The 26,373-nt window shown below is 48.0% G+C and overlaps 1 protein-coding gene across 1 annotated transcript; it reads left to right on the forward strand.

Moving 5' to 3' along the window:
* The first annotated feature begins 7,689 nt into the window (after nt 1–7,689).
* Nucleotides 7,690–25,493, forward strand: CIDEA (cell death inducing DFFA like effector a). The gene is made up of 5 exons (XM_028089359.1): nt 7,690–7,727; nt 16,676–16,820; nt 17,631–17,777; nt 23,332–23,513; nt 25,346–25,493. The coding sequence occupies exons 1-5, from the start codon at nt 7,690–7,692 to the stop codon at nt 25,491–25,493; spliced, it is 660 nt and encodes a 219-aa protein (XP_027945160.1).
* The last annotated feature ends 880 nt before the right edge of the window (nt 25,494–26,373 follow it).

Genomic DNA, 26,373 nt, shown 5'->3' on the forward strand with positions numbered 1-26,373 from the left:
CAAGAAACCTGCATACATGTCAGAAATAAGAAAGTAGTATCTACTCGCATTTTAAAAAGTGCATACCCTGGGGCACCTGGCTGGCTCAGTTATTGGGACCTGTGAGTCTTGATCTCAGGGTCATGAGTTCAAGCCCCACACTGGGTGTGGAACCTACTTAAAAAAATGGGGCGCCTGGGTGGCCCAGTCGGTTAAGTGTCCAAATCTTGATCTCGGTTCAGGTCTTGATCTCAGGCTCGTGAGTTCAAGCCCTCTGCTGGGCTCCGCGCTGGGCGAGGAGCCCACTTACAAAAAAATGCGGACACCTTAAGAGCCAACAATTCTATTTTTTGGTGTTATACCCCAGAGACACACCCATGCACACAGGATGCATTTATGAGATGTTTAGTACAGTACTGTTTCTACTCATGAACAACTGAAAACAGCTCAAAATTGAGCAAGAGGGGAAATGTTGAGAATAATAGGTTATAGCCGTGCTGTGAAATATGATGCAGCAGTTCAAAATCTCAGGTGGGCGATGTGTACTAAGACAGAAAGAACTACATATTGGTGAATGAAAAAGCAAGTTGCGGTCAGTTGGCTAGATGACTCACTTTAGCTCAGGTCATGATCCTGGAGTCCCGGGATCGAGTCCCGCATCGGGCTCCCTGCCTAGCGGGGAGTCTGCTTCTCCCTCTGACCCTCCCCCCTCTCATGTGCGCTCTCTCTCTCTCATTCTCGCTCTCTCAAATAAATAAAATCTTTAAAAAAAAAGAAAGAAAAAGCAAGTTGCAGAGCATTACATATAATACAACACCAGTTATGTAAGCAAATACACAAAGTAATACTTGTCTGTATATGGTCACGGAGAAAAGGGCATGAAAGAATTCCCATGGGACAGAGGAACTGGCAGGAATGGGGCCAGAACTGGTGACAGTGGTCTGAAATGTTGCCCTATCTGTAAGGTTTTCATAAAAATGTCTCATAATGACAAGAAATTTGTGTGAAGAGTCCAGGGCTATTTTCTATAGACATGTTGTTTTTGATGTTGGCACAACTCGTTGCGAAAAGCAGAGTTCTGCTTTGCCCTTCTGCCCAGTTGGGAAAGGCGAGGACTGTTCACCCTGGAATTAGCCCCAAAACACAGGCTTCTTTGGGCACTTTTTTTGGAGAGAAACATTCAAATTGAAGTCAGCAGAACAGAACATCACCTTTGTTCCTATATTTTGAAGGAAAAGAAACATCCATCCCCAGTAATAAGAACTGCCAACACAAGTGTCGGGCAGGGACGGGGGGCCGATGACCCCGGGTTGTTCCTAGCCTGGCACAGTCTGCTCACCGAGGGCCAGCCTGGGGCCACCGGGATGGGCCCTTCCTCCCAGCTGAGCAGGCCTCGCAGCCTGTGGCACATGGAACCCCACAAAGAGGGATGATCATAGGAGACTTTCTGGAGAAAAGGTCTAGAGCTTTCCTCAGCTGTTTAAGGGACCTTGAACCCAAAAAGGTTGAGAGTCACTGCATCGGGGTGACACGGTGGCTTAGGCAGGCAGTAACTCAACACCAAGGTTTCCATGCAGGCTACACAAGAAATCGTGAAAACCTTAATGCCCATTCCAGAATCTAAAGTCACTTTGGCTTTTAATCTAGTTGGAGGAACAGCTGTCCAGACCAAGGGCTCCTCACCCCACAGAAGTGTCCTGCCTGCCCCACCTCTCACGGGGTTGCATGCTGACCCCGCTCCGATCCCTGGCCTCAGCTGGGCTGGGTGACTTGTCCAGGGTCTCACTCCCAGTGCGTGGCCGAGCTGGAACACACCCCCCCCCAGTGTGCCTGACACTCTGCCCTGGTTATAGTTCCTCTGGGTGAGGAACGGAAGCTAGTGGAATACTGAAGAAAGTGTACTCTGGCTTTCTGGAGACCTCTGCCATACCTCGGCCTCGGCAGCCCCTGGGACTTTAAAGTGCGAATGGGCTGATGCCCCATCCATAGCCTTGCCCTCCTGCCTATAAACACATCTATCTGCCTGACCCTCCAGTTCCTCTTTCTTAATTGTGATCCCGGGTCTCAACCTTAGTGAAAGCGTGAGAAAAAAGACAGCATAGTCGACCACAAGCAATGCTCCCCAATTTTGTGAAAATTCACCGCGAATTTTTGTTACCTAGCTCATGGCCAAGGCACCGTTCTCTGTGTCTGTGACTTGGTTTCAGAGGCCCCAGAACCCAAAGCTGCTCCGGTGGAAATGCAGATGCCCAGGCCAGACCTCCTAGGACAAGCCTGTTCCTGAGACATGTCTTTCCGTCAGAACTGTATTCTGGATATTTGCAAAATCTTCCCTCTCGTCAAATGTGTCCCCTCCCCGCATCACTCTGTCCCTCTAACTGCTCTGCCCTCCATCCAACTAAATGAGCCATTTTATGTAGAGAGAACCGTGTACTTTATGCCTCCATGTCTTAGATACACTACTTTTGCCCCTTGGATGCCTCTTTACTTTTTTCTAGACAATTCCTCCATGCTGTCAACATTCAGCTCCTCTCTGAAATCTTCCCTGCCTTTCTAGAGGGGAAAAATGGTTGCTTTCCCCCTTCCTCCCATGGCACCCCGTGCTGTAAATATCTGGGTACATGTCTGCGCGCTCACTCAGGGTGAGCTCCTAAAAGGAGTGTTGCCTCTGACTCATCTCTCAAGCCCAGTCCCAATGAGAGAAACTGGAATACACAATGGAATTCTATTTGGTTATAATAAAGATGAGCAAACTACTGATTTATGCAACGATGTGGATGAATTTCAGAGACAAATGGTGGAGCAAATAAAGCCAAGTATAAAAGAGAAGATCCTGTAGGATTCAGTTTATCTGAAGTTCAAGAGCATGCAAAACTCATCTGTGGTGATAGTGATAGAAGCCAAAATAGTGTTATCACTGTGGGTGGGAGGGTCGGGGTACTGCCAAGAAGGGGCAAGAGGAAGCCTACTGGGGTGTTGCAAAATATTCTTTATCTTGATCTGAGTGTCTTATAAACACACAAATTCTATGAGTCGTACAATAAAGAACTGTGCACTTTATTGTATGCATATTAGAGTTTACAATACAGTTGTTTTTAATTTTAGAGAAAGGCCACCAGTGCCTCCCATTAATGAAACCAGTTGGAAGCCAACGGGCAAGGCGCCTCTAGTGCAACCCCAAGGGTCAGCGTCCTGGAGCCCAGGGCTGGGCAAAGAAGAGAAGAGAATGGATTGGGGGTGGGGTGCGGGATAACTAGGGCAATGCTCAGTAAATGTTAGCTGAGTGGGACAGCAATCATTGTACCTTAGTATAAGTAAATATATGGGATTTTTTTTTTTCTAACGGTAAGCTTTCCTGGAAAGCAATATGGAAATAGGAGAATACTGGGCACTTTGACTATGGGAAGTGAAAGAAATTTTTTGCCTTACTGACAGTTCTGCAGAAGATGCCCTGGTTATGCGGTCAACAGAATTCGAGTTAGCACCTTTCCAGAGCTCAATTTCCTTATCAGTGCCATAATAAGACCTAACACTTTCTAGGGCTTGACAGCTGACGATGTATTTCAAAATCTTATCTCATTTAACCCTCATTGCAACCACGTGAGAGTTGGTAAGGAATACAGATGGTCAGGGATTACAGGGATTACTGTAATAAAAATTTCTTTATTACAGATAAAGAAAGTGAAGCTCATAAGAAAAGCAATGCAAGGAAAACTTGCCCACAATCACAGAATCTGGAAGTTGCAAGCCCAGGGTTCTGACTCAGTATTCATTGTTTTATCCACTTTGTTGTAAAACACACGAAATCGGGTTAGATGCTTGCTCAAATGTCTCTGAGCTTTAAGCACCTGTGTTCTCCATAATGTCGTCCAGCTTCCATAGCAGGTACTGACCCTTGGCTGGGAGCAGAAGTCCAGCTGGCCGTCACCTGTGTCACGGTGGCCTTGGTCACCCGCAATGACAGAGCCCTCTGGCGGGCACTGCACCTGGGCAGCCCTTCCGTCACGGGACTTGATTCTCCCCCTGGCCTGATGAGAGAAAGAGCCCTGCACCTTTTTACAGATGAAGATTGTGGCCTGAGAGACGTTAGGTGATCTGCCCACGGTCGCACTGGAACGTGGTCCGGCCAGGCTAGGAGCCCGTGCTCCAGAGCGGGTGCTCGGCCAGGACTCGGAGAGGAAGAGGGAAGGCCCACCTGGGAGAATGAGACCAGGCTGCATGGACCCCCAGAGGGAGCCAGGGGAGCCAGGGAGGTCAGCCTCTGGAAGCCCGCCCTGAGGCACGACGCCAAGGGGGCACCGCACACAGACTCTGTAGGGACTCTGTCGACAAACAGTGGCTGAAGTCCACACAGAACGTTAGATTTCTGATCTTGCGTGTTCTGGGAGTTGGAGTAATTGACATCACCAGCCTAGGCAGCGTGGCCAGATGTGCTGTTGGTGGAACGTAGGTTGCACTGGAACATGGGAGTTGCTAAATAAAGGTGTATTAAATTATGTTGGCTGAGGAAGGAGCTTATCAGTGGAAATGTGCTAGAAAGGCACTTTCCTCACAGCAGGCACGTGCAGTCTCTCACCCACTTTCTTCTCCACGGTCTCCTGGGCTTGGCCGCCACATGCTTAGGAACAACACATGCCCCTGCCCTCCACTCCCTCTCCACACACCCTCCTGGGACCACCCACCCACTCGTATGGCACAGGTCCCCACTTAGGAGCAGATAGGTAACTGGCCAGCCTTGGCTTCCAGCCGGGTCCTCGCCCTGAGGGCCATTTGAGTGTGAGCCACGGGCCGAGGGGCCCACCCTGCATCTCTGCCCGGCACAGCCCATGGGCCAGTGTGTTTCAGCATAATGTCCATCTCAGCTACAACCTTGCTGCCCCTCCTGTGTTTCTCCTCCCAGTAAGGGCTTCGCTGCCTCACCAGCTATCCGATCCGAAATTTTATCAGAGTCTCTCCAGCTACTTTCCTTTCTGTCCATCATCAGGTCCTGTGAAATGTTCCCTGCCCCCTCTCCACCCCTCCCCTTCCCCCCACACTGTCAGTGCCCTTGACATCTGTCACATGGGTCACCTACAGGCCCCCTGGCCCAGTCCGGCTTCTGAGCCACCCCAGAGTGGTCTTCTCAGATCTATGTCTGAGCAGGTCACCCCACCACCTCTGCTGGTTCCCCACTGAGAGCAATGGTGGCTATGTGTTCGGAGCTGTGCAAATTCACTCCAGCATGGCTGCCCTGAGTGGTCACGGGGCGTTCTCCTCTAGAAGACCCCACACACCCACCCAGGATGCCAGACACGCCAAGCAATGCAGGATAGCGCCCCTGTGGACCACATGCTCTCTCACACTTCAAGCCTCAGCTCCAGGGTCCCTTCCTAGACACCCTGCAGGCAGAACTCAACATTTTGTTCCCTTTGCAATTTGCATTCACATATTACCGTGAACATAGCACCTCATTCATTCATCAGTCCTTAACAAGCCTACCCTAAGTGCCTTAGCATCCAGATGCCTCTCTAGACCCTAGAAAGATGTAAATTAATTGCACCTATTCTCCTGATTGGTTATTGGTGTGTCAGAATCTCCTGTGATCTTAACCTTCACTGTTCCAGAACAGGTCTAATACATTGGTCTCTCAGGCACAAGAAAAGTGCCTTATACATTGGGGAGCTTGACTATAGACTATTAGGTGTTATTAAGAGATCATTTTTATTTTGTTAGGAGTGCTAATGTCACTGTGGTATGTGTGAGAACGTCCTTGTTTCTTCAGAGATGCAAGCTGAAGACTTTTATGTGAAGAGGTTCAATAAAGATACAGATAAATAACAAGCAAATATGTCAAAATGTTAGCAGTGCTTGAATCCAGGCCCTGGGCGTAAGGGTGCTCACATAACGTTCTGGCTATATGTCCCTACATTTGAAATTTTTCACAATAAAAAGTTTTCTAAAAGGTGAATTGAGTTGACTTGCCTGGACCCCGTTCTCATCTATCAGACCAGGGATATGCTCTAGTCCATGTGGGCTGCTATAACAACATACCACAGAATGGGTAGCTTATCAACAGCAGAAATTTATTGCTCACAGTTCTGGAGGCTGGAAGCCTGAGATCAGGGTGAGAGCTGGTGAGAGCTCTCTTCCTGGTTCATAGCCGGCACCTTCTTGCTGTGTCCTCCCACAGCAGAAGGAGCTAGGGATCTTTCTGGAACCTCTTTCAGAAGGCATTAATTCCACGAGTGAGGGCTTCACCCTCCTGGCTGAAGCACCTTCCCAAAGTCCCACCTTCTAATACCATCACATTGGGCACTACAACTTCAATATATGAATTTGGGGGTGGGACACAAACATTCAGCCACAGCAGGGTTTCAGTGGGAGGAGCCTCAGTCCCAGTGGCATGGAGCAGAAAACACAGCTCTGTGCTCCACAGCAGGCCCTGTGGAATCCAGGACTCTGGAAGGAAATTGCTTTTGGCTTCAACACCCCTTCAAGCAAGTCAAATGAGGTTTGTTGACCCCAGTGACCCTAAAGGGGAAGAAGTGTGAGCTTGTTTCCGTGAGCTGAATGGAGGAATGCCGAGAGAAGGAGCCGTTTTGGGTGACCAGATCAGTGTGCTAAAACGGAGCTGAGTCGGGAGAAGGGAGGCACAGGTCAGACCACAGCTCTTCAGAAACACTGCTCATAACAGGGCCATCGGCAGTTACTAATAATCTGTGCAGCCAGTCACTCGACTCCATGCAGGAGAGTATGCACTAGCCGCTCTATATCCTCGAAAGTTTCCACTTTTTAAAGGGATGGAATTAAAGGACTGTTACACACAAGAGACTTCTGCTTTGGTTTTGTAGGTAAGGGCTCTGTGGAATCCCTAACAGGCTCCCTGCCCCCTCCTGAGGTCTAAAACAAGCCAGAGTGCCTCTTCTGGGACGGTTATTTGTGGCATCAGGACCCGAACAAAATCCTCCTCCGCGCTGGCTTGTTTTTCCCTTGCCTTCTTCACTCTGAGAAAGTCTCTTACCTAGAGCTAAAAGATTGTTAACACAGTCCAGCGGTTCCTTTACCCCTCCGTTCTGAACACCCTTCCTACTGCCCCCAAATGCCCATGATACAGCACTGAAGCAACCTAAAAGGAAGCGAGCCAAGGTTCCCCCAAGCACCTGAGGGGCTATGTGTCCTGGTGTCCGCAGCAACCTCCTCACCTTGCCAACTGGCTTGCTGAGCTTGGAGCGGGACGTCGTGGGCTGCAGTTTGGGCGCCAACCCAGCGCGGCCCTGGGGGTGACTCATCCTGCACCTCATCTCCCCCGCCCTGGGCTCTCCCCGCGTGGCCTGGGTTTGAAAACAACACATCTGCCTTTTCACAGTCAAAGCCACGCTGCCTCCGCTGGTGATGTCGCCAGTTACTCCCAACTCCCAGAACGCGCAAGGCAAACATAGACTAACAGTGACCATCAGGGGACCCGCGGGGCAGCTGGGGGTCGCGAGTCGTGGGGACCGTCCTCTGCAGCGGTCTGCGAGAGCCGCCTTCCCCGTAGGGCCCCGAGGTGGCACGGACCCGGGCGCGCTCCCAGAAGGCCAAGCCGCGACCTTCGGCAGGGGTGAGCCCATTGTCAAGGTCCTGCCTGTAGGCGGGGCGGACCGGCCGGCCGGGGCCCGGGGCGGGGCTGGCGGCTGGGCTTTAAGAGGGCGCGGGCGGGCGGAAGCCGAGCCTGTGAGGGGGACCCTGGAGATGGACACCGCCCGCGACTACGCGGGAGCCCTCCTCAGGCGAGTGCGGCGCGAGCCCGGCTCAGGGCCACGCCAGCGCCCCACGTCCTCCCGCGCCCCGCATCCCCCTGGGCCCCTCGTCCCCTCTGCGCCCCGCGTCTCCTTGCACCTCATGCACCCCGCATCCCGGAGCGTCCCGCACCCCCGCGCCACACATACCCCTGTGCCTGGGCACTCTGCGTCCCACCTGAGCCCGGTGTCCCCCCCACGCCCTGAGCGTTCTGCATCCCCGTGTGTCTGGCACCTGCGTGAGCCCCTCGTCTCCCCTGCGCCTGGGGTCCCCTGGCACCCCCTGCGCCCCGCGAGCAGGAGCTGCCCGAGGTCGCGTCCCAGCCTACGCACCCAGCCTCACCTCTGGTGCGCACGCATTCGGGCAGCCCCGGTGGGCAGAGCCCGAGCCCGCTGCGGGTTTCCTTCCCCTCCTCCAGCTGGCCGCAGGTGCCAGGTGTGGCTCTCCCGAGGTGCGCGGGCATCCGCGGAACAGGTGACAGTGGTGAGTACGGGAGTGGCTGAATTTCTTCCTGCTGCTGCGTCCGCCGGTGCAGATCCTCGAGGGCCCCCGTCCTGGGAAACCCGGGCAACGCCTCCAAGGTGCGCGGGGACGGGGCTTCTAGGGTACCTCGGGATCGCAACAGGAGCTGGGGCCCTGGTGGGGACACTGGGCAGCTTTGGGATGGTCCAGGCTTACCCCTAAAGACGAGGGAGGCTCTGAGCTCCAAGGGGAGGGTGGGCTGAGCCGAGGGCACCCCTTGGGCTCTGAATACGCCCTGACCCCTGCTTGATGAATCGACCCAAGCTTGTAAGGGGGTGTTTGGGGAGAAGGCTCCCCCTCCTCGCCGCGTCCGAGAGCGCCCTCCCTGCCAGGGACGCGTGCGGAGTCTTATCCCCTCTCCCAGGGCTTTGCACCCCTCTGGGGGCTTGAAGGCACCGCAGCACTTACCCTCACCCCAACCCAGCTTCCGTTCATCTTCATATTGATGTAGGAAAGAACGTTAGTGTTGGAAGCCTACGGCCAAGAAAGAATTCTAGAGAGGTCTTTGATGCAAAAAGGTTTATTAAAGCACAGGGACAGAAAGAGCTGAGGATCATGAGGAGTGACCCATTATATACTTTCAAGTTGGGAGGGGGGTTAGGGATAGTGTAAGCCTTCCAGGATCCTGAGGGGGGGCTAGCTATTGTTAGGAAAGGTCATTTATTACTGTTTAGTAGAAATTCAATCATGATACCCTTCAGATGCATATGGGTGCGTCATATGCTTGGGGCATGATTGATAACGTGTATCTTGGGTGGTAGAGCTAAAGGAAGTTTCCAAAGGAATTTTTGTATGTTAAAGTAGACTTACAGGATCCTGGGGGAGGTGGGGGGTGGGGTTGGGCTAGCATTGTCTTTTGCCCTTAGCCAAGTATTAACATTGAGGCAGTTGAGTCCCTAGAGGAATGTCACTCTGCCTGTTTCAAGGACTTGTCAATGGGCTGTAGGTAGTAAGAAAATTTAATAATTTCTTTTCTGCTTTTGTTTCCCACATCAGTATCTTGACACACCCAATCCTGTCCTTGTTAATAAAATCCAAATAGTGCATGGAAGTAATTTTTAAATATAAATTTATGGATGGGATAGTGCTTCTTTGAAGATCTTCAAAGTACTTCAGAAAGGATAGAAAAGCCCTTGAGTTCTTTAAAATGCAGGTTTTCAGAGGTGACTGATCCCATTTGTACCAAAGGGCAGAGGGATAGGGTAGGTTGAAAGGGAAGGATGGCAGGGAGCGTCACTTTACAAAACTAGTGTGATCTATAGGGGGCTGAATTTGCTGTGTGCAAATTTCTAACTCAAGGTTAGAAAAATAGCTTCCAAAATGTAAAGATGGTCTGTCTGAACAGCATGGGCTTTCTCTTTAAAAACAAACAAAAAAATCCCCCAAAACCAGAAGTCAAGTAGTAGGAACCAGGGAGGGTGAGAAACAGACTTGTTTCATGCATCTTCTATAACGCATGTAAGCATAAAGGTAAAGCCTTGGGTTTCTTTCCTTTTTTGTTCCTCTCCTCCCCCACCCCCCTTACAATCCCGCTCCAGTGGGTAACAGCTGTTGACAGTTTGGGGTGCAATTCTCAAATATGCAAACACACCCATTCTGCAACTTCTTGTGAGCCCTAGGGAGGTGGCAGGCTGAGGTTTAAGGACTGGTAAGTAGGCACTAATTCCTAGCTGGGGTTGCCTGGAGCAGGCGTTGCCTGCGGACCCTGCCCTTTCACCCGGTTCCGACAACAGGCTACCCGGATCCAAAATGCATCGGTGTGAGGTTTCCATTGGGTCAAGTGTGTATGGAGGGGACTTGCTTGTGAAATGTTGGCAAATCAAAACATAGGGAAGGTCTACTCGACACATTCTTCTGAGCTTGGCAAACTCTAAAAGTGAGTGACCATTTGTTAGGGACACACTGAGCAGTTCTTTGAAAAAAAAATCTACCTGCTTCCAAAATAAACTGGAAGAAAAACAATGCATAATGCTTGTTGAAAGGAAAACACTTCTCTTCCCTGTCCTTCTTTAGAATTATGTCCAGGCTGAAGACCCATGTGAGCCACAGACTAGGTGATGGCCACGTTTGTTAGTTACAGTCTTGCTACTGTCTCCTCCGTGTTCCTTAATTTAACCTAGATGGCCCTAACTCTGTCTTTCCTTAGTAGATGACTGCCTTTTGCCAAAGAAATAATTTAATCCACATACACATCTTTTATTAAGGTCAGCAATTCTAAAGTCTTAAACCAGTCAATAATTTGTTAATCGTCTGTGATCCTTCAAGACCATAGTCAAGGCACAAGCAGCCTGAGGTCTCTTAGCAGAGCTCTGGACATCAAGGATGCCCACACCGGCATGTGTGCTCATTGACAAAGCTGCTCAGCCTTTGTGTCTGTCGGTGAGCGAGAGCATTCACACTGACCTTGAAGTTGTTACAGAGCTGTTAGATACTATACTGGGCGCAAAATTGCTGCTTTTGTTGCTATTTGGTACAGCTTTCCTTTCCTTGAACAAGGATCTCTAGGTTGTGTATAGCTGGCATTTCAGGACACATTTCACCACCTTCTTACTAGTGACATAAGCAAGGAATTGCATTTGCTACAAGTAAATCTCCCCGGTTACCGACGCTCACTCTTTTGTGGGTCTAAACTGTTATTTTATTTATTATTTTTTTTAATTTTTCAAATTTATTTGACAGAGAGAGACAGAGAGGGAACACGAGTAGGGGGCGTGGGAGAGAGAGAAGCAGGCTTCCCACTGAGCAGGGATCCCGACGAGGGGCTCGATCCCAGGAGCCTGGGATCGTGACCTTAGCCGAAGGCAGACGCTTAATGACTGAGCCACCCAGGCGTCCCTAAACTGTTATTTTAATAACATCTCAAAGTGTCCAAAGACTTCATGGTCATACACTGAGTCCTCTTACTGCATCAAGCATTTCGATAGGTTGGTCAAGGCCCAAACGGGAGCCGGCACAGTCCCTGTGGGGCCGCGGTGCCCCATGTGTGTAAGCCCATAAGGAGGCTCGGGCACTGCTGGGGAGCGGGAAACATCGCTGAGGCCGACACTCCTCCAGCTGCGGCCACTGAGTTAGACCCCGACACTGTCCCTACTGCTTGGCCAGATCCAGCCAGGCCTGATGTCCGCTTTTCAATCCTGTCTGTCTCTCTGCACTGCTGTATTGGACATCACCGCTTCCCTCTCTGATGTCCTCATTGTCCCCAGGCTTTGGTGGTAGTGCTTGCTTGGTTGACTTGCCTACGCATGTCCGCACTGCCTTACTCTCAGGTGGATTCCTCCTTTCCACCTAACAAGAAGATGGGCCGCTCAGACACTGAAACATTCATTTCATTCTGGATGTTCCCCAGGGAGTTGCTTACACGGCCTTACAGAGCCACCTCATCACTGCTGACCCCAAAATGTTTCTCTCTGGGGGAAACTTTGTTCCCAGGCCTGCCCTTTTCCCCTCCTTCCACTTTTGGAAGAAACATCAGTCCATTGGGTGGCATAAAAACATGATTTTTTATGCTCTGGGGGGGCTAGCTTCGTTTTCCTGGAGTAAAGCTCACATCCGCCCACAGCCTGTGGCTCCTTGCTTTATTTGCCACACTGTTATAAGTTGAGCCTCCTCAGTTCCCTCCGGGAAAAATACAAAGATTTCTCTGTTTTCCTCACTTCTGGGAGATATGCCCCTTCCCAGTTTTAAGAATGTTCTATGAAGTCTGACTTCTCTTTTTGTCTTGATTTCCCCGAAACAATGTTTCCTTGAATAACCTGTTTCCTGGTTTTTCTTTTCCTTTTAGTGAGCTGTTTCCTTCCTGCTTCGTAGGCTTGTTTGCACTTTCCCAGGAATTAGAGGGTGACTGACGTGTGATGTATCTAATCCAAGGCTTCTCAGAGCTCCTGTCTTGACTTTGATATATTAAAATATTAAGGGGAGAATAGCAACACGTTTTAGGCATTGTGCTGATAGCCAGTGACATAGATTATCCTCTTAGGAGGACCAGGAGTGAGTTGGATCAATATGATGCTTTGTTCATTTAGCTAGCTAGTTAACCCCACTGCCCCTTTAGCTGGAGCAAAGTAAATACTCCTATAACAATTGTTAAATAGTTTTAGTGTACATAAAATTTCATTTAACCCTTTTTTATGTTATCCATAAGAGAGTCTCAATTTTATATAATTTGATACATCAAATCACTCATCCTGTTCCTTAAAAGGAATATAAGGATTTAATTTAATGTAATTTATATAAATTAATTAAATAAATTTAATTTAATTTAATTTTTCGAGGATTTTTTGAGGTGCACTCCGTAAGCCTGTTCTCCGACAACGACCCAGTTCCCAGTTAGGAAAAGTAATGGGTAAGAAGAACATGGACTTTTTTTATTGAGGATGGCTATCTTGAGGGCAGCGTGGAGAGGGAGGACCAGAGATCGCTGCCAGCCCTTATCTTGTCCGAAGTTAAAAGACAATCAGGACTCTGTATAATCACCTATACTACGTAACTGGAGCACTGGTGCTTCCTAAGGCATGAATGTTGGCATCCAATGAGGAGGTACAAGACCACAACTAACTAGGTCAAAGCTGTTCATGCCCACAAGGTGTGCCATTGGCCTCTGGCTCCTGGACCTAAGATTCCAGGACATGAACTTTGTTCTCCCATTTCTCTGATCTTGTTCTAGCCTGTCTTTTACTCAGTGAATAGATTGCATGACAACAGTAGGCTAGGGGTTGTGGGGAAGTCAGAAAATGTGCAGACAGACCCTGGCCTCAGTGAGTACGGATTCTAGAAGGACTTCTGGTTCATGGCAATGATTTCCTGCTTTGTGGGGAGAAGAGAGGCTCTTGCCAGAGAGGGTCCAAGGTTGCCTGTCCCATAGGAGGGTTTTCACCCTTATAGGGCTGACACCGTGGTGCAAAAGTGGGAGCTGGACTCAAACCCCTGTTCTAGCACTTGCTAACTCTGACCTTATTCATTTCCTAACCTCTTGAGTCTCACTTTTGCTCATCTAACACACCTGTCTTGTCAAGTTGTTAAGTAAAGCACTGATGTACCCAGTGTCTGGCATTAAGTGGAACTAGTATCTTTCTTTCCTCCTCACAGGAACTTCCCCTGGGAGTTGTAAGTTTCAGCAGCCATGAGTAGGTTGCCACTAAAGCCCGATCCTAAATGTAAAGCGTAATATGGAAAATCCTCGCTGCACAGCCCACCAAATTGCCGGAGATGGAACTGTGAGTGGGTTCTCTGCAGCGTCAGCTCAGCAGAATGTAGGCATCTTGTTCATCGGGTTGTGTAACTGAGGAACCTGGTGTAATGTCTTGTAATCAGGGCAAAAGTTTGGAGGCTGTCTGCTGGCCTCACCACTGTGTCAGTTCAAGGCTTGGATTCACTCCTTGGGTCTCTGCCCAATCTAATGGGGCACCTGAATCAGAGGTCAGTAACCTGGCACAATCCCCTTACAGTTGCCTCGCTAGGAATAAATAATGCATAGATTTTGCCAGCCTAGAAGGGAAAGGACCTGTCTTTTCCTTCTTAACTGAGTGACCTGGAGAAATCACTCTGAGCCTCAGTTTTCCCATCTGAGAAATTGGGGTGATACTTTCCCCATAAAGTTGTGATGATGATTAGTTAACATGTTAAGAGCAAGCACAAGCTGGCCATAGTGAGGGCTCGGATGTGAGCAGTTAGGACGTGCTGATGTGAAGCTGGCTGAATACTCTTCAGATCAAATCCATGCTAACAATGCAGGCCTGATTCCTAGAATGCCAATTTGTTGCTAGGGCAGAGGGATAAGGTGCAGACACTCGCTCTTATGGAAACCTTGCTGAAACTGGCTGATCGTGCTACGAGCATGAACTTATCCTGACAATTTTTGAGAACTGGTTCATTACTATACTATCGGTTTTTCATATAGAAAATTGCTTGGTAGGAGGCGCCTGGGTGGCTTAGTCGTTAAGTGTCTGCCTTCAGCTCAGGTCATGATCCCGGGGTCCTGGGATCGAGCCCCTCATCGGGCTCCCTGCTCGGCGGGAGGCCTGCTTCTCCCTCTCACACTCCCCCTGCTTGTGTTCCCTCTCTTGCTGTGTCTCTCTCTGTCAAATAAATAAATAAAATCTTAAAAAAAAAAAAAGGAAAATTACTTGGTAAACCACTGAATTTTCACTATGTCCATTTGTAGAGCTTCAAGTTAGACCACATATTACTTAAAACACATATGCCTAGTGCTAGTCTAGGCATTATGGGAGATACAACAGAGAAGCTTTTGTCCGTAAGGAAATTCTAATCTGGTTGGGAAAATAAAGCATAGATAAATATATGACAGTATATGTACAGGTATATATGTATGTGTGTATGTATATGTATAAAATAAAGTACCAAATCCTAGGCGATAGGCATTCACAAAAAGAACAGAAGTCTCTAGAATTTTAGCTTTCATAGGGTTAATCTAGACAAGCTTTTATGAGTGTCAGAAAGCAGTGATGTCTTCACTTTGTATCTTCTACAAGGTTGCCCTAAAAATAAAGCCCTTTGTTTCATTCTCCTGAAGTCACTGTACAGACTATTTGTCCACATTGTCCACAACTATTTGAGCACCTGAAATCGGTAGTCACCGTTCAGGTGTGGGGAGAGCAAAGCTAGAGGTGCTATTACCTCAGGAGCTGCGGAGATTAAATGAGGTCATGTGTCACTTATCACAGCACCTGACATGAAACAAGCTACCTGACATGTTGCTAACTTACGTTTATATTCTTTTTTTTTTTTTACGATTTTATTTATTTATTCGACAGAGACACAGCGAGAGAGGGAACACAAGCAGGGGGAGTGGGAGAGGGAGAAGCAGACTCCCCGCTGAGCAGGGAGCCTGATGCGGGGCTTGATCCCAGGACCCTGGGATCATGACCTGAGCCAAAGGCAGACACCTAACGACTGAGCCACCCAGGCGCCCTGTTTATATTCTTTTAAATAATTTCTTTATGGATATATTCCTAAATATAAAACAGCCCCTAGTCTTGGGTGAAAACTACACATTGCTAGACTGGTCTCCAAAGAGACTGAAGCCCTGCCTAGTGCCACGGCAAGGAGCATCTGTTTCTCCTTACGGAGTTAGTTTTAAATAACTCCTTGCATGTTTGTTTAAAAGCATGCGGTAGTATGTCAGAGGCGGCTTTGCATTTCTTTAATTGCTATCGAAAGCCTCGTATGTTCCCGAATATGCAAACTTGTCTTATTCTTTTAGTGTGAGGCATCTAGATAAACCTTTATGAGGCCAAGAACAGGTGCTTGGGTCATAATCCCAGCTCTGGTTCCTACCAGTTGCGGGGCACCTCTCTGGCCTGATTGCCCTCACCTGTAAATTGAGAAAATCAGGACTATATCACAGAGTTTTCTGAGGATTAAGTGAATTAATATTTACAAAGCAAATGTTGGGGCCCTGGCTGGCTCAGTCAGTGGAGCCTGCAACTCTTGATCTCGGGGTTGTCGGTTCGAGTCCCACGTTGGGTGTAGAGATTACTTAAAAATAAAATTTTTAAAAACAAAAGTGTTTGTTAAATAACTACTAACGCTGTGAGCTTCTCGTTTATCCCCATTATATATATGTGTGTGTATTTGTACTATATATGTACATATGTGTGTGTGTGTGTATAGTATTTGCAGGTAACTAAAATTTGATAATCAAGGGTTGGAGATTATTTTCTTCAGAAAAATGTCTTGATTTGGTTTTGTTATTTTCCTTCTCCATGTTAGTTTTTTTAATAGTGAAATTTTGAATTCTTTGTTAGATGTGGAACTTACTCCAAAGTGTCATGTAACATATGGCCCAAAGTTCTTTTCCTTCTTGTTATTCCAACCACAATTATTATAGTGTTTGTTGTTCCTCGTTTATTCTAAGTTAATTTCTAAAAATTAGTTTATTGCTCTAGTGACCAGTATCTGGCTTTTCAATTCCTGGCTTAGTCTTACTGTATAATATGTAACTTTTGTGCATGTGTACCCAATTCTTTAACTCTGCTTGGCCACTTCATAGCCTCTGGAAATCTTTTTCTTTTCTTTTTTTTTTTTAAAGATTTTTTTCAGCTGTAAAAGCCATGTTTGCAGCATAGAATTCTTAGTTCTTGTTTGAGTTCGATACCCTTACCATTTCTTTCTCACGTAGTTACTACAAGGACTTTGAATGTTCCAGTAAAATAGGTGTAATAATATAATGGTTGTGTTTTTTAATTATATATATATATAAACTTGTTTGTTTTTTGGATATCAGGATATATGTGTATATATATATATAAAATTTTCAATAATCCCCAACTGTTGATTTTCTTTCTTTCAGATGCAAATATTAAAATTGTTTTAATTTTGTGTACTTCAAACCTCTCTTTAAAGACTCTTTTTTGAAGATAACGTCCAAGATATTTTTACTTTTCCCCTCCATTTCCAGGCCCCTGACATTTATGGGATCACAGACCAAGAGAGTCCTACTAACTCCCCTCATGCACTCGGCTCGCCCTTTCCGGGTCTCCAACCATGACAGAAGCAGCCGGCGAGGGGTGATGGCCAACAGTCTGAAGGAGCTCCTCAGCAAGGTGCCAGGAGCCACGGCGCCTCCCCACCACTCGCAGGAGGGCCCCTGACCACACATGGGGCTCTGGTCTTGAGTCCTAACCCAGTGCAGAGACAGAAATGTCACTGTCATGACATCAGAGACTCTAAGGGGAGAAGAAAAATATGAAAGGGAACATTATCGCTTCTCTGTACCATAAAAGATTTAGCTGCAGAAACAAAGGCCTTAAAAACAGTCATCAACTGATAATGTAGCCTTTCTTCTTTGACAAGGGAGAATACAAGGAAGCAGCAGGCTTTGGAAATCTGTTTTCGGTTATAAAGCCCAGGGAAGAATAGTCCTTAATCTAAAACAGTGTCCTAGATCACCAAATAAGGAAGAATCACAGACTTTCTGGAGTCTGTGGAGTTGGGTTATGGAGGCATAACCCAGACAAAGACACCCATGGAAATAAATGAGCATCCCACATGCAGACCCTATAGCAAGAGAGATGTTCACATATGGGACGTGAGACTAAGGCTCTTTATCGTGTTGCTGCATTATTCATTTTATTTGTCAAAATAAGTAATTTTAGAAACTGTAGCTATTACCCAGCGTCTTCATTTGTCTCATGTCATTGAAATCTCTGAAGAAGATAGATCCATTAAAAATCTGCACTTCTCTTTTTCCAGGCAAAGACTAAGTCATAGACACCAGTGAAGGTAGATCTTTACCACTAAAATTTTAGCAAGATCAGACAGTACTTCTGAAACTATAACTTAATCAGTGGCTTTGAGTGGTCAAAATGGAATCTCCTGCTTTCTTCCATGTCTCTGACGCGTTGCCAATCTAGACGCTGGAAGCCTTAGTTATCACCAGCGGATTAGTCAATTTGGTGCTGGAAGAAGATGGAACAGTGGTGGATACCGAAGAGTTCTTTCAGACCTTAGAAGACAACACACATTTCATGATCTTGGAGAAAGGGCAGAAGTGGACACCGGTAAGCAAAAACACTTAGCCGACTTTTTTTTTTTAAACAGGAGTTTATTATTTATTTATTTATTCATTCATTCATTCATTTGACAGAGAGAGAGACAGCGGGAGAGGGAACACAAGCAGGAGGAATGGGAGAGGGAGAAGCAGGCTTAGCCGACTTTTTACGCACAAAAGTGCATTCCCTAGTTTGGTGTTGTCTTGCCCTCTTTCTATATATATACCTTGTGTTCACCTAATAACTGGATCTGCCACCCTCAAAAGGTTGCTTTAAAGTATTTCTAGGAAACTTAGCATCTTAATAAGCCTAGGGGCTATATAATTTAAAGCAAATAATTCTTTTTTTAATTTAAATTCAATTAATTAACATATAGTGTATTATTAGTTTCAGAGGTAGAGGTCAGTGATTCATCAGTTGCATATAACACCCAGTGCTCATTGCATCAGGGGCCCTCCTTAATGTCCATCACCCAATTACCCCATCCCCCCACGCCCCTCCCCTCCAGCAACCCTCAATTTGTTTCCTATGATTAAGAGTCTCTTATGATTTGTCTCCCTCACTGATTTCGTCTTGTTTTATTTTTCCCTCCCTTCCCCTATGAGCCTCTGTTTTGTTTCTTAAATTCCACATAGGATTGAGATCATGTGATAATTGTCTTTCTCTGACTAACTTATTTTGCTTGGCATAATACCCTCTAGCTCCATCCATGTTGTTGCAAATGTCAAGGTTTCATCTTTTTTTTTTTTAAGATTTTATTTATTTATTTGAGAGAGAGAGAGAATGAGAGATAGCATGAGAGGGAAGAGGGTCAGAGGGAGAAGCAGACTCCCTGCTGAGCAGGAAGCCCGATGTGGGACTCGATCCCAGGACTCCAGGATCATGACCTGAGCCGAAGGCAGTCACTTAACCAGCTGAGCCACCCAGGCGCCCAAGGTATCATCTTTTTGATGGCTGAGTAGTATTTCATTGTATATATGGACCACATCTTCTTTATCCATTCGTCTGTTGAAGGGCATCTCGGCTCTTTCCATAGTTTGGCTATTGTGGACATTGCTGCTATAAACATTGGGTGCATGTGGCCCTTCTTTTCATTACATCTGTATCTTTGGGGTAAATACCCAGGAGTGCAATTGCTGGGTCATAGGGTAGCTCTATTTTCAACTTTTTGAGGAAGCTCCACACTGTTTTCCAGAGTGGCCGCACCAGCTTTAAAGCAAATAATTCTGAGGAACAGGTTTAGGCCAGTAAGGAGCTACAGATCCTGTTAAAAGTGCACAGATGTGATCTGGTGACCATTCCCAGTCTCTGTCCTGAGGAGGCCAGCAAGCTAACATAGCCAGTGAAGTTAAGTAGGGATGTGTGTGTGTGTGTGTGTGTGTGTGTGTGTGTGTGTGTTGTGTGTGCGCGCGCACGTGCGCACGAATGTACAGTGATTTAGAAAAGTAAAGAAGTTGAATAAAGGTTTCTATATCCAGGAAAACTACAGATTATATATATCTTGGATCCCACTATAAAACACTTAAAAGTGTAAAGCAAAATATTAAAACATATCTTATATGCTTACTGACCTTCAAGAAGGGAAAATCCTCAGAGGCCAAAACTTTTCTGGGAGCCAGAATCAAGAGAAGCAGCTTACCTGTGAGCGTCTCACCTGTGGCCATCCACTCACGTCGGTGACTAAGGGCTGCAGTTTTGACAGGTGCTGACAGGACAGGAGACAAAGTCTTGGGCTGACACAAGGTAAGGGCCCAGATTAGAGATGCCCACATAAAGCAGAGAATCTTAAAGTTCTCTCCTAAGAATCTATAAACACAAACTGCCTGCATGAGGTTTTAAGGACTCTTGATTCCAAAAACATTCAAGCTGAGAGTTTAGTTTCCCGAGCCCTGGGGAGGGAAGCATCGATGGAAGGAGTTTATCCATTGAGTTCTCTTTGCTCAACTGGTCCCTCCGTCCAGCCCCAGTGAGCTGGGGTTGATTGTGTCCCCATGTAACCAGTAGGAGCGAATAGCCTCAGAACGAGCATTGATCCAGACATCAGAGAGTTTCCATTAAGTTCCAACAAATGTGAGTTCACAGTCAGATCATAGAATGTAAGGACTTAAGGCACTGTGTGTGAGAGTAAGCAGAAATAATGAAGTCAGACCTCCAAAGACCTCAGATGTTGGAATCATGAGATAGAGAGTACAAAATAAGTGTATTTAAAATGCCCAAAGAAATATAAAAGGTAATCAAAAGTAAGACAGGACAAGAGGTAATCAGAAAGCACTAGGTAGTCTTGAAAGAATCAAATAGAATTTCTGACAATTAAAGTAAATGGAGCCAGGCAGTACTGAAGATACGTCTCAAGAAGGTTCCATGATGTAGCACAAGAAGGCAGCTGTTTAAAACAGTGTGCCTTTATCCCGTAGAATTGAAGCACCTCCTAAACCCAGCCAGCCCTCTCCTAGACATACACCCAGCACGCAGATACCCAGCCATGAGTTTCTATGTCAATCACATAAATAACTACTGCAGTGTCTGTCCCTTGGATGGGACAGTCTTTGGCTGTGAGAACGCAGGAAGTACAACTATAGGTATCTCTATGGATGAATCTCATCAACTCGGTTGAGTGAAAATATCAGAATAATCCAGTAAGCAAGTGATCTTCAAATTTTTTACCTCAGGACCCCTTTACACTCTTAAAAATGAGTGATGACCCCAAATAGCTTTTGTTTAGGTGGATTTCAATAGACTCTATAGATATCCATCAAGCAGAGGTTTTCAACTGGGGCCAGTCTTACCCCTTGAGAGGCATTTGGCAGTATCCGAAGACATTTCTAGTGACCACACTGGTGTGGAAGGGCTACTGCTGGATTGGAAGAGCATAGGGTGAATCCGACAAATCTCTTAAAAGGCAATCTTGAGCTGGACTACTTTTTGTTTGAGAAAGATGTTGTGGGCAGAATACAGCCTCCCAAAGATGCCCACATCCTAACCCCTGGAGTCCATGAAAGTGTTCCTATACTTGGCCAATGGACCTAGCAGGTGTGGTTAAGTTAAGGATCTTGAGCTGAGGAGATAGGCCTGGATAACCTGGAGACCTGTGCCATCACAGGGTCCTTACAGAGGGACACGAGGGTCATAGTGAGGGCCAGAAGCAGGGAAAGAAGAGGGGAGATGTGAGGAGCCAAGGAACGAGAGCACCTCCAGAAGCTGGAGAAGCAAGGCGGCCCCCTTCTCCCCCGGCAGCCTCCAGAAGGAACATCTCTGCCGGCTCACTGTGGCCTGCCAACCTCCAGATTTTATGGTCTAAGTCTCTGTTGTTTCAAGCCACTGAGTTTGCAGTAATTTGTTACAAGAGCAACAGGAAACCAGCTCAGAAGGGAAGGGCAGTTTGTGTTTGTTTTTATTACAGACACTGGGTTCGTGGGCCCTCAGTGCGGGTGGGCGCCGGGAGACTGAGCCAGAGCAAGGGCGCTGAGAGGCCGTGGGCACAAATAATCCTGTGGGCTGGTGTGTCCAAGGGGGCGGGAGGCCTCACAGCCCCCTAAGCCTGCTTGACCAGCGACTTGGGGTTGGTGTCTTCTCTTGACTTAGGCCTTTCAACCATCTTCCCTCCAGTGGAAATGGGCACCTCCGAGCTGATGATAAGATCCTAGCCCTTTGTAGATGTGTGTTTTTTGTCTGTTTGTTTTTTTATCAGTGAGGCCAGTTGTATTTAACGCCAATGAGAACGGCCTGCCAAGAAATAGCCGCCAGGGGTCGCCCATCTTCAGTCTGAGCACTGGGAGGCCTGGGAGGGTGCCCTAGGACCAGGTGGTGTGGTGATCGTTTCTCCTTCCTGGGCCAGCAGGTCAGAGAAATTGTGTCACCATCGAGCTTGTGAGGGCTTGATTTTGATTTAAGACCCAATCTTAAGGATGACTTTTAGGGGGAATAAGGTACAAACTTCCATACGTCAGAAAGGAACATGAGGCAGTGAGAAAGAACAGTGGCCGGATTTTAGGTAAAAAACCCTCTTTTTCATTCAGTAGTCTTCTTTTTAAAAAAAAATTCTATTTGGGGCGCCTGGGTAGCTCAGTCGTTAGGCGTCTGCTTTTGGCTCAGGTCATGATCCCGGGGTTCTGGGATGGAGCCCTGCGCCGGGCTCCCTGCTCCACGGGAAGCCTGCGTCTCCCTCTCCCACTCCCCCTGCTTGTGTTCCCTCTCTCGCTGTGTCTCTCTGTCAAATAAATAAATAAAATGAGAGCACAAGCAGGGGGAGCAGCAGGCAGAGGGAGAAGCAGGCTCCCCACCAAGCAGGGAGCCCAACGTGGGGCTTGATCCCAGGACCCCAGGATCACGACCTGAGCCGAAGACAGATGCTTAACGACTGAGCCACCCAGGCACCCCTCATATATAACCTTAATTTTTAAAAAAATAATGTTTCCTAGGGGTGTCTGGGTGGCTCAGTTAAGTGTACCACTCTTGATCCCAGCTCAGGTCTTGATCTCAGAGTCATGAGTTCAAGCCCCTGTTGGGCTCCACACTACTTAAAAGTAATAATAGTAATGTCTCCTAAATGCTGGACGGTTAATACCCCCTAAAGAGGCAGCAGGATCTCTTGTACATTAAACAACAGGCTACCACGAGAATCTCTTGTTGCGTATGTCCTGTGTGGGAGGAGAGCAGTGTGGCTCCAGCAAGAAGGGTCTGGGTACTTTTAGGGGAATTTATGTTTTACCTTCACATAGTCATTGTTGTCATTGGTGAATTTAACAGTTCTAGCCTCAACTACTCCCAACCCCAAGAGTTCCTGAGACGTAGTACCTTTGAATCCTGAATACCGCAAGATCCGTGTATGGAGCCAGCCCTTGGGAGAGTCACCCCCGGCACAACTTGGTTCCCTTCTTGCTTTTTCCAAAACATTCTGTCAGGAAGATCGTCTCATGCTCTTTGTAAACCTAACGACTGACAGAGGTCTCTGGCTTTCTCCCCTGACCTGAAGGGTCTACTAATATTCCAGGAGGACCTGCATGGCATTTGTAACCAAACAGCTTTCCATATCCCCAGGAGGTCTGCGTTCATCCAGGGTGGTGACTAGAAAACAGAGGCAGCCCTGGGAAGTTCTCACCCTGGCCCTTGCTTTAGCTACTTGATTCTGAAGCTTCCTGCCAGGCAGCCTCTTGTAAAATGGAAATAGCTGCCTGCTCCTCTTTAAGCAGACCAAGCTATATTCATGAGATCGTCCACGTCAGTCAAGTCACCATGGGTGGCCCTAAGTGACCGGGCTGGATGTGCTCAGTACCTCATGCCAGTAGCACAGCCATCCTACAGTCCGGGCCCTGGAGCCAAACTGCACTCATCCCAAGTCACTAAACTGGAAGTAGCTTAGGGAAGGCTAGTTTCTTGTGGGTTTGGACATGGTAGCAATAGGAGCATATTGATCTGCTGAAAACAGGCCTCAAGTAAATAGCAGCTCAGTCACTAACAGATTTTAAGCCAGCACAGTCAAAATTAGCAAAAACCTAGAATTATGGGATTTGCATGTCACAGCTGGAGAGGCTCCTCAAGTCTCTCCCTCCCTTTCTGGTTCTAGGGTGGCAACTATGTCTCAGCTCTCCAGCAGCCAAAGAAGGCGGGAATAGCAAGAGTCACCTTCGACTTGTACAAGCTGAACCCCAAGGACGTCATTGGTTGCCTCAACGTGAAGGCCACCATGTATGAGATGTACTCGGTGTCCTATGACATCCGGTGTACGGGAGTCAAGGCCCTGCTGAGGTAACCCTTCAGGGGTCGGCTGGGGGTCTGGGAGCTGCGTGGACGCTGCCCGGGTGGCCTGTCCCCAGCTTGCGGCCAGCCCTGCCCTGTCCTGACCGGTGGCTGCTGACCTTCACTAGTTCCTGTTGTCCTCTGGGCGTTTATGCCACAGACTTAATCAGAAAACAGAAAGTCTTGAGCCAAAATATTATTTTTTCCTCCAGAGACCATTAAATACTATGTGGAAACAGAAACTAAATAATAAATAGAGAGCAGAACCAAATGCACAGCCCTCGTTTTTAAAAGAAATTTGGTTCTGCTCTCTATTTATTATTTAGTTTCTGTGTATCCCCCAGGAACACGCTGGTTGTGACCAGGCTGGACAGCCCCCCGCCACCCGCATGAGAGGGCCCCCTGCAGTCCCTCCCAGCCTTGCCTCTGAGCAGCCGGCTGTGGGACCTTTAACACGCTGCTTAATCTCTCTGAGCGTCAGTTCCATCATCTTTAAAATGACAAGTCTGCTTCCAAGTTCTTTATGATTGCCTGGGCTCTAAACACACCTACTTCTGTCCTCTAGTAAAGACAGATTGATCCCCTAGTACCTAATTCCCATGGAGGGGGGAGGAGAGACCGACAGCAGAGAAGGTCTTTGAAACCAGTCTAAAAAGGTTTCAAGCTGACAAACCGGTGCTCCCTGCACAGCCCCTCCGGGCAGGAGCCCCTGCTTCTCAGAGGGCCCTGGCTCCTTCTCTCCACTGGCCCCATAGGGACCACTCTGGTCATCCCTGAGGCCAAGTGCAGGGCAGGAAATGCTCTGGAAATGAGACTGGTCTCTTCTGAGGGGGCAAGGGCCCGGGCACGGAGTTGGCTCCCGCAGTCCTTTCGGGCGGCCTCTGTTTCCCACTCAGACCCCTTAATGGCCAACTCATAGACAGCTGTTGCTGTCCCTGTGTTGTAATCTTGACTCCTGGGAGAGCTTCCTCCTTTGGCTGAGATGGGAGAAAATAGCTTGATTGCTTGATTTTCCCGAAGTGAGACAGGAGAGTTATACCAGCGTAGAAAAGTATAATGAAGAAAGTAAACCTCATCCCAAATCCCACCCCAGCAAAATCTTTCTTGAGAGGCAAATTTGGCCTTCTTGTCCCTAATTCTTACCATCTGAGATCTGATGGCCCCACAAGCAGCCACAGAAGTCATCCAGGTCCCCACATCGAAAGCATCATGCCAGGGTCCTGTCGTGGAACCCGGGGGGCAGGGGGCTCTCCAGAGCGGCATGGCTGACCCCCAGACCTGGTGAAGTGACAGAACTTTCAAAACTGGAATGAAATCCTTTTGCTTTGGACTCGGTAGAGAGTAAGAATTTGAGTTAAAACCCCCTTTTTTAGTCTGAAATAATGGGAATGCCAGGCTTAGCCCTAGGGCTTAGATGCCAGAACAGGGCCCAGTTGGGATGTCCCAGCCACCCTAAGCCACCTGGGTCACGGGGCCACTCTCCTTCAGCCTGGCTTCTCCTTTCACATCCGACTAGGCTGATTTTAGTAACAGGCCCCACACACCTGAGGTGGCTAGGGTGAGCAAGCTGCCAAAGGACAAGACACACTGTGTGCCTTCTCCGTGCTTCCTAATGACTGTGCAACAGGCCACATTTGGAAGTGGCCGGAGGAAAGGTGGTCCCAGGCCCCCTGCGTCAGCATCTACATGTCAGCCAGTCCTGGCGGGTTTGGGGGAGTGGTTCCCTACAGCATCAAATGTGAGCAGTGCCTCCTCTGAGGTGGTGAGGAATTGCTGCGTGTCTGCCCCTGGCTGGCCCAGAACGCCTAGCCTGACGTGCATCTTTGTCCCCTTTGTTGCAGGAGCCTGCTGCGGTTCCTGTCCCATGCTGCCCAGGTGACTGGACAGTTGCTCATCTACACTGGCTCGTACATGCTCCAACTTCTGGGTGACACAGAAGAGCAGGCTCCTCGCAGGTCACACTCCAGACGGGGGGTCACGTGCAGATGAGGAGGCAAGCTGCAGGGACCCTGGCGGCTCTTGACCCAAACATTCCCTCTCGAATGATGATTTTGAAGATGCTTTATGTTCTAAATCACACGCATTTGTACTCTGCGGGTCACCTGGGCTCGGGGGTGGCACCCAGGGGAAGGAGAAGGAGTTGACAGCCATGAGATGGGGCTGCACAGCGGGATGCCCGGAGGGAGGAGAAGTGTAGGGGCCTCTGATGGGGGAGGGAAGGTGGCTCCAGAGCAACACAAACATGCATTGGGCCTTTCAGCTCCTCACCTCCTGCAATAAACCAATCACAAGAGCTACTTTTCATGTGGGTAAAGCTTCCCTCCTGTCTCTTTTGTGTTCCAAACAAACTTCTATATATAAGCAAAACTCAGCCAGAAGTGCTCTGCTAACAGATATGATCACTTTTAAGTGTTTGTTAAACTAATGGACCCAGGACCCTGAGATCATGACCTGAGCCGAAGGCAGACATTTAACCGACTGAGCCACCCAGGCGTCCCTGTGCTTTTGTTTTTTCGTGTTTTGTTTTGTTTTTTAATGAGGTCCTGAATGAGCCCAAAGGGACCCAAAAGCTTAAGAACCTGAAGTTCTGGAGGTCTTCAACCAATGTTTATAGCTTAAACACACACACACAGACACACACACACACACACACACTAAACTGCTTGAAACCCAGACTTGATGATGCATGGCACTAGTGGACCATGTCTTCAGTTCCTAATGTCACCAGGGTTATCAGGTGGGACCCCTGGTTGTGAGTGGCAGGACACTGACCCAGGCTGCTGTGAGCCCAGAGGGGCAGCTCTAGCTGTAGGCACTGCTGGGTACAGACCCTCAAGTGAGGTAGCCAGGAATCTTGGTCCTGCTTCCC

The sequence above is a fragment of the Eumetopias jubatus genome, unplaced genomic scaffold (assembly GCF_037043125.1).
Source record: "Eumetopias jubatus isolate StellerSeaLion01/CBP00866 unplaced genomic scaffold, mEumJub1_p1.0 scaffold_16, whole genome shotgun sequence".
Classification (NCBI taxonomy): domain Eukaryota; kingdom Metazoa; phylum Chordata; class Mammalia; order Carnivora; family Otariidae; genus Eumetopias; species Eumetopias jubatus.

What these genes read in the sequence shown, in the direction of transcription:
- CIDEA (XM_028089359.1), top strand. Translation starts at nt 7,690, where the DNA reads ATGGACACCGCCCGCGACTACGCGGGAGCCCTCCTCAG. An exon ending in TGAAGGAGCTCCTCAGCAAG is followed by an intron (nt 16,821 to 17,630) that starts GTGCCAGGAGCC and finishes TTGCCAATCTAG; the next exon opens with ACGCTGGAAGCCTTAGTTAT. An exon ending in AAGGGCAGAAGTGGACACCG is followed by an intron (nt 17,778 to 23,331) that starts GTAAGCAAAAAC and finishes TTCTGGTTCTAG; the next exon opens with GGTGGCAACTATGTCTCAGC.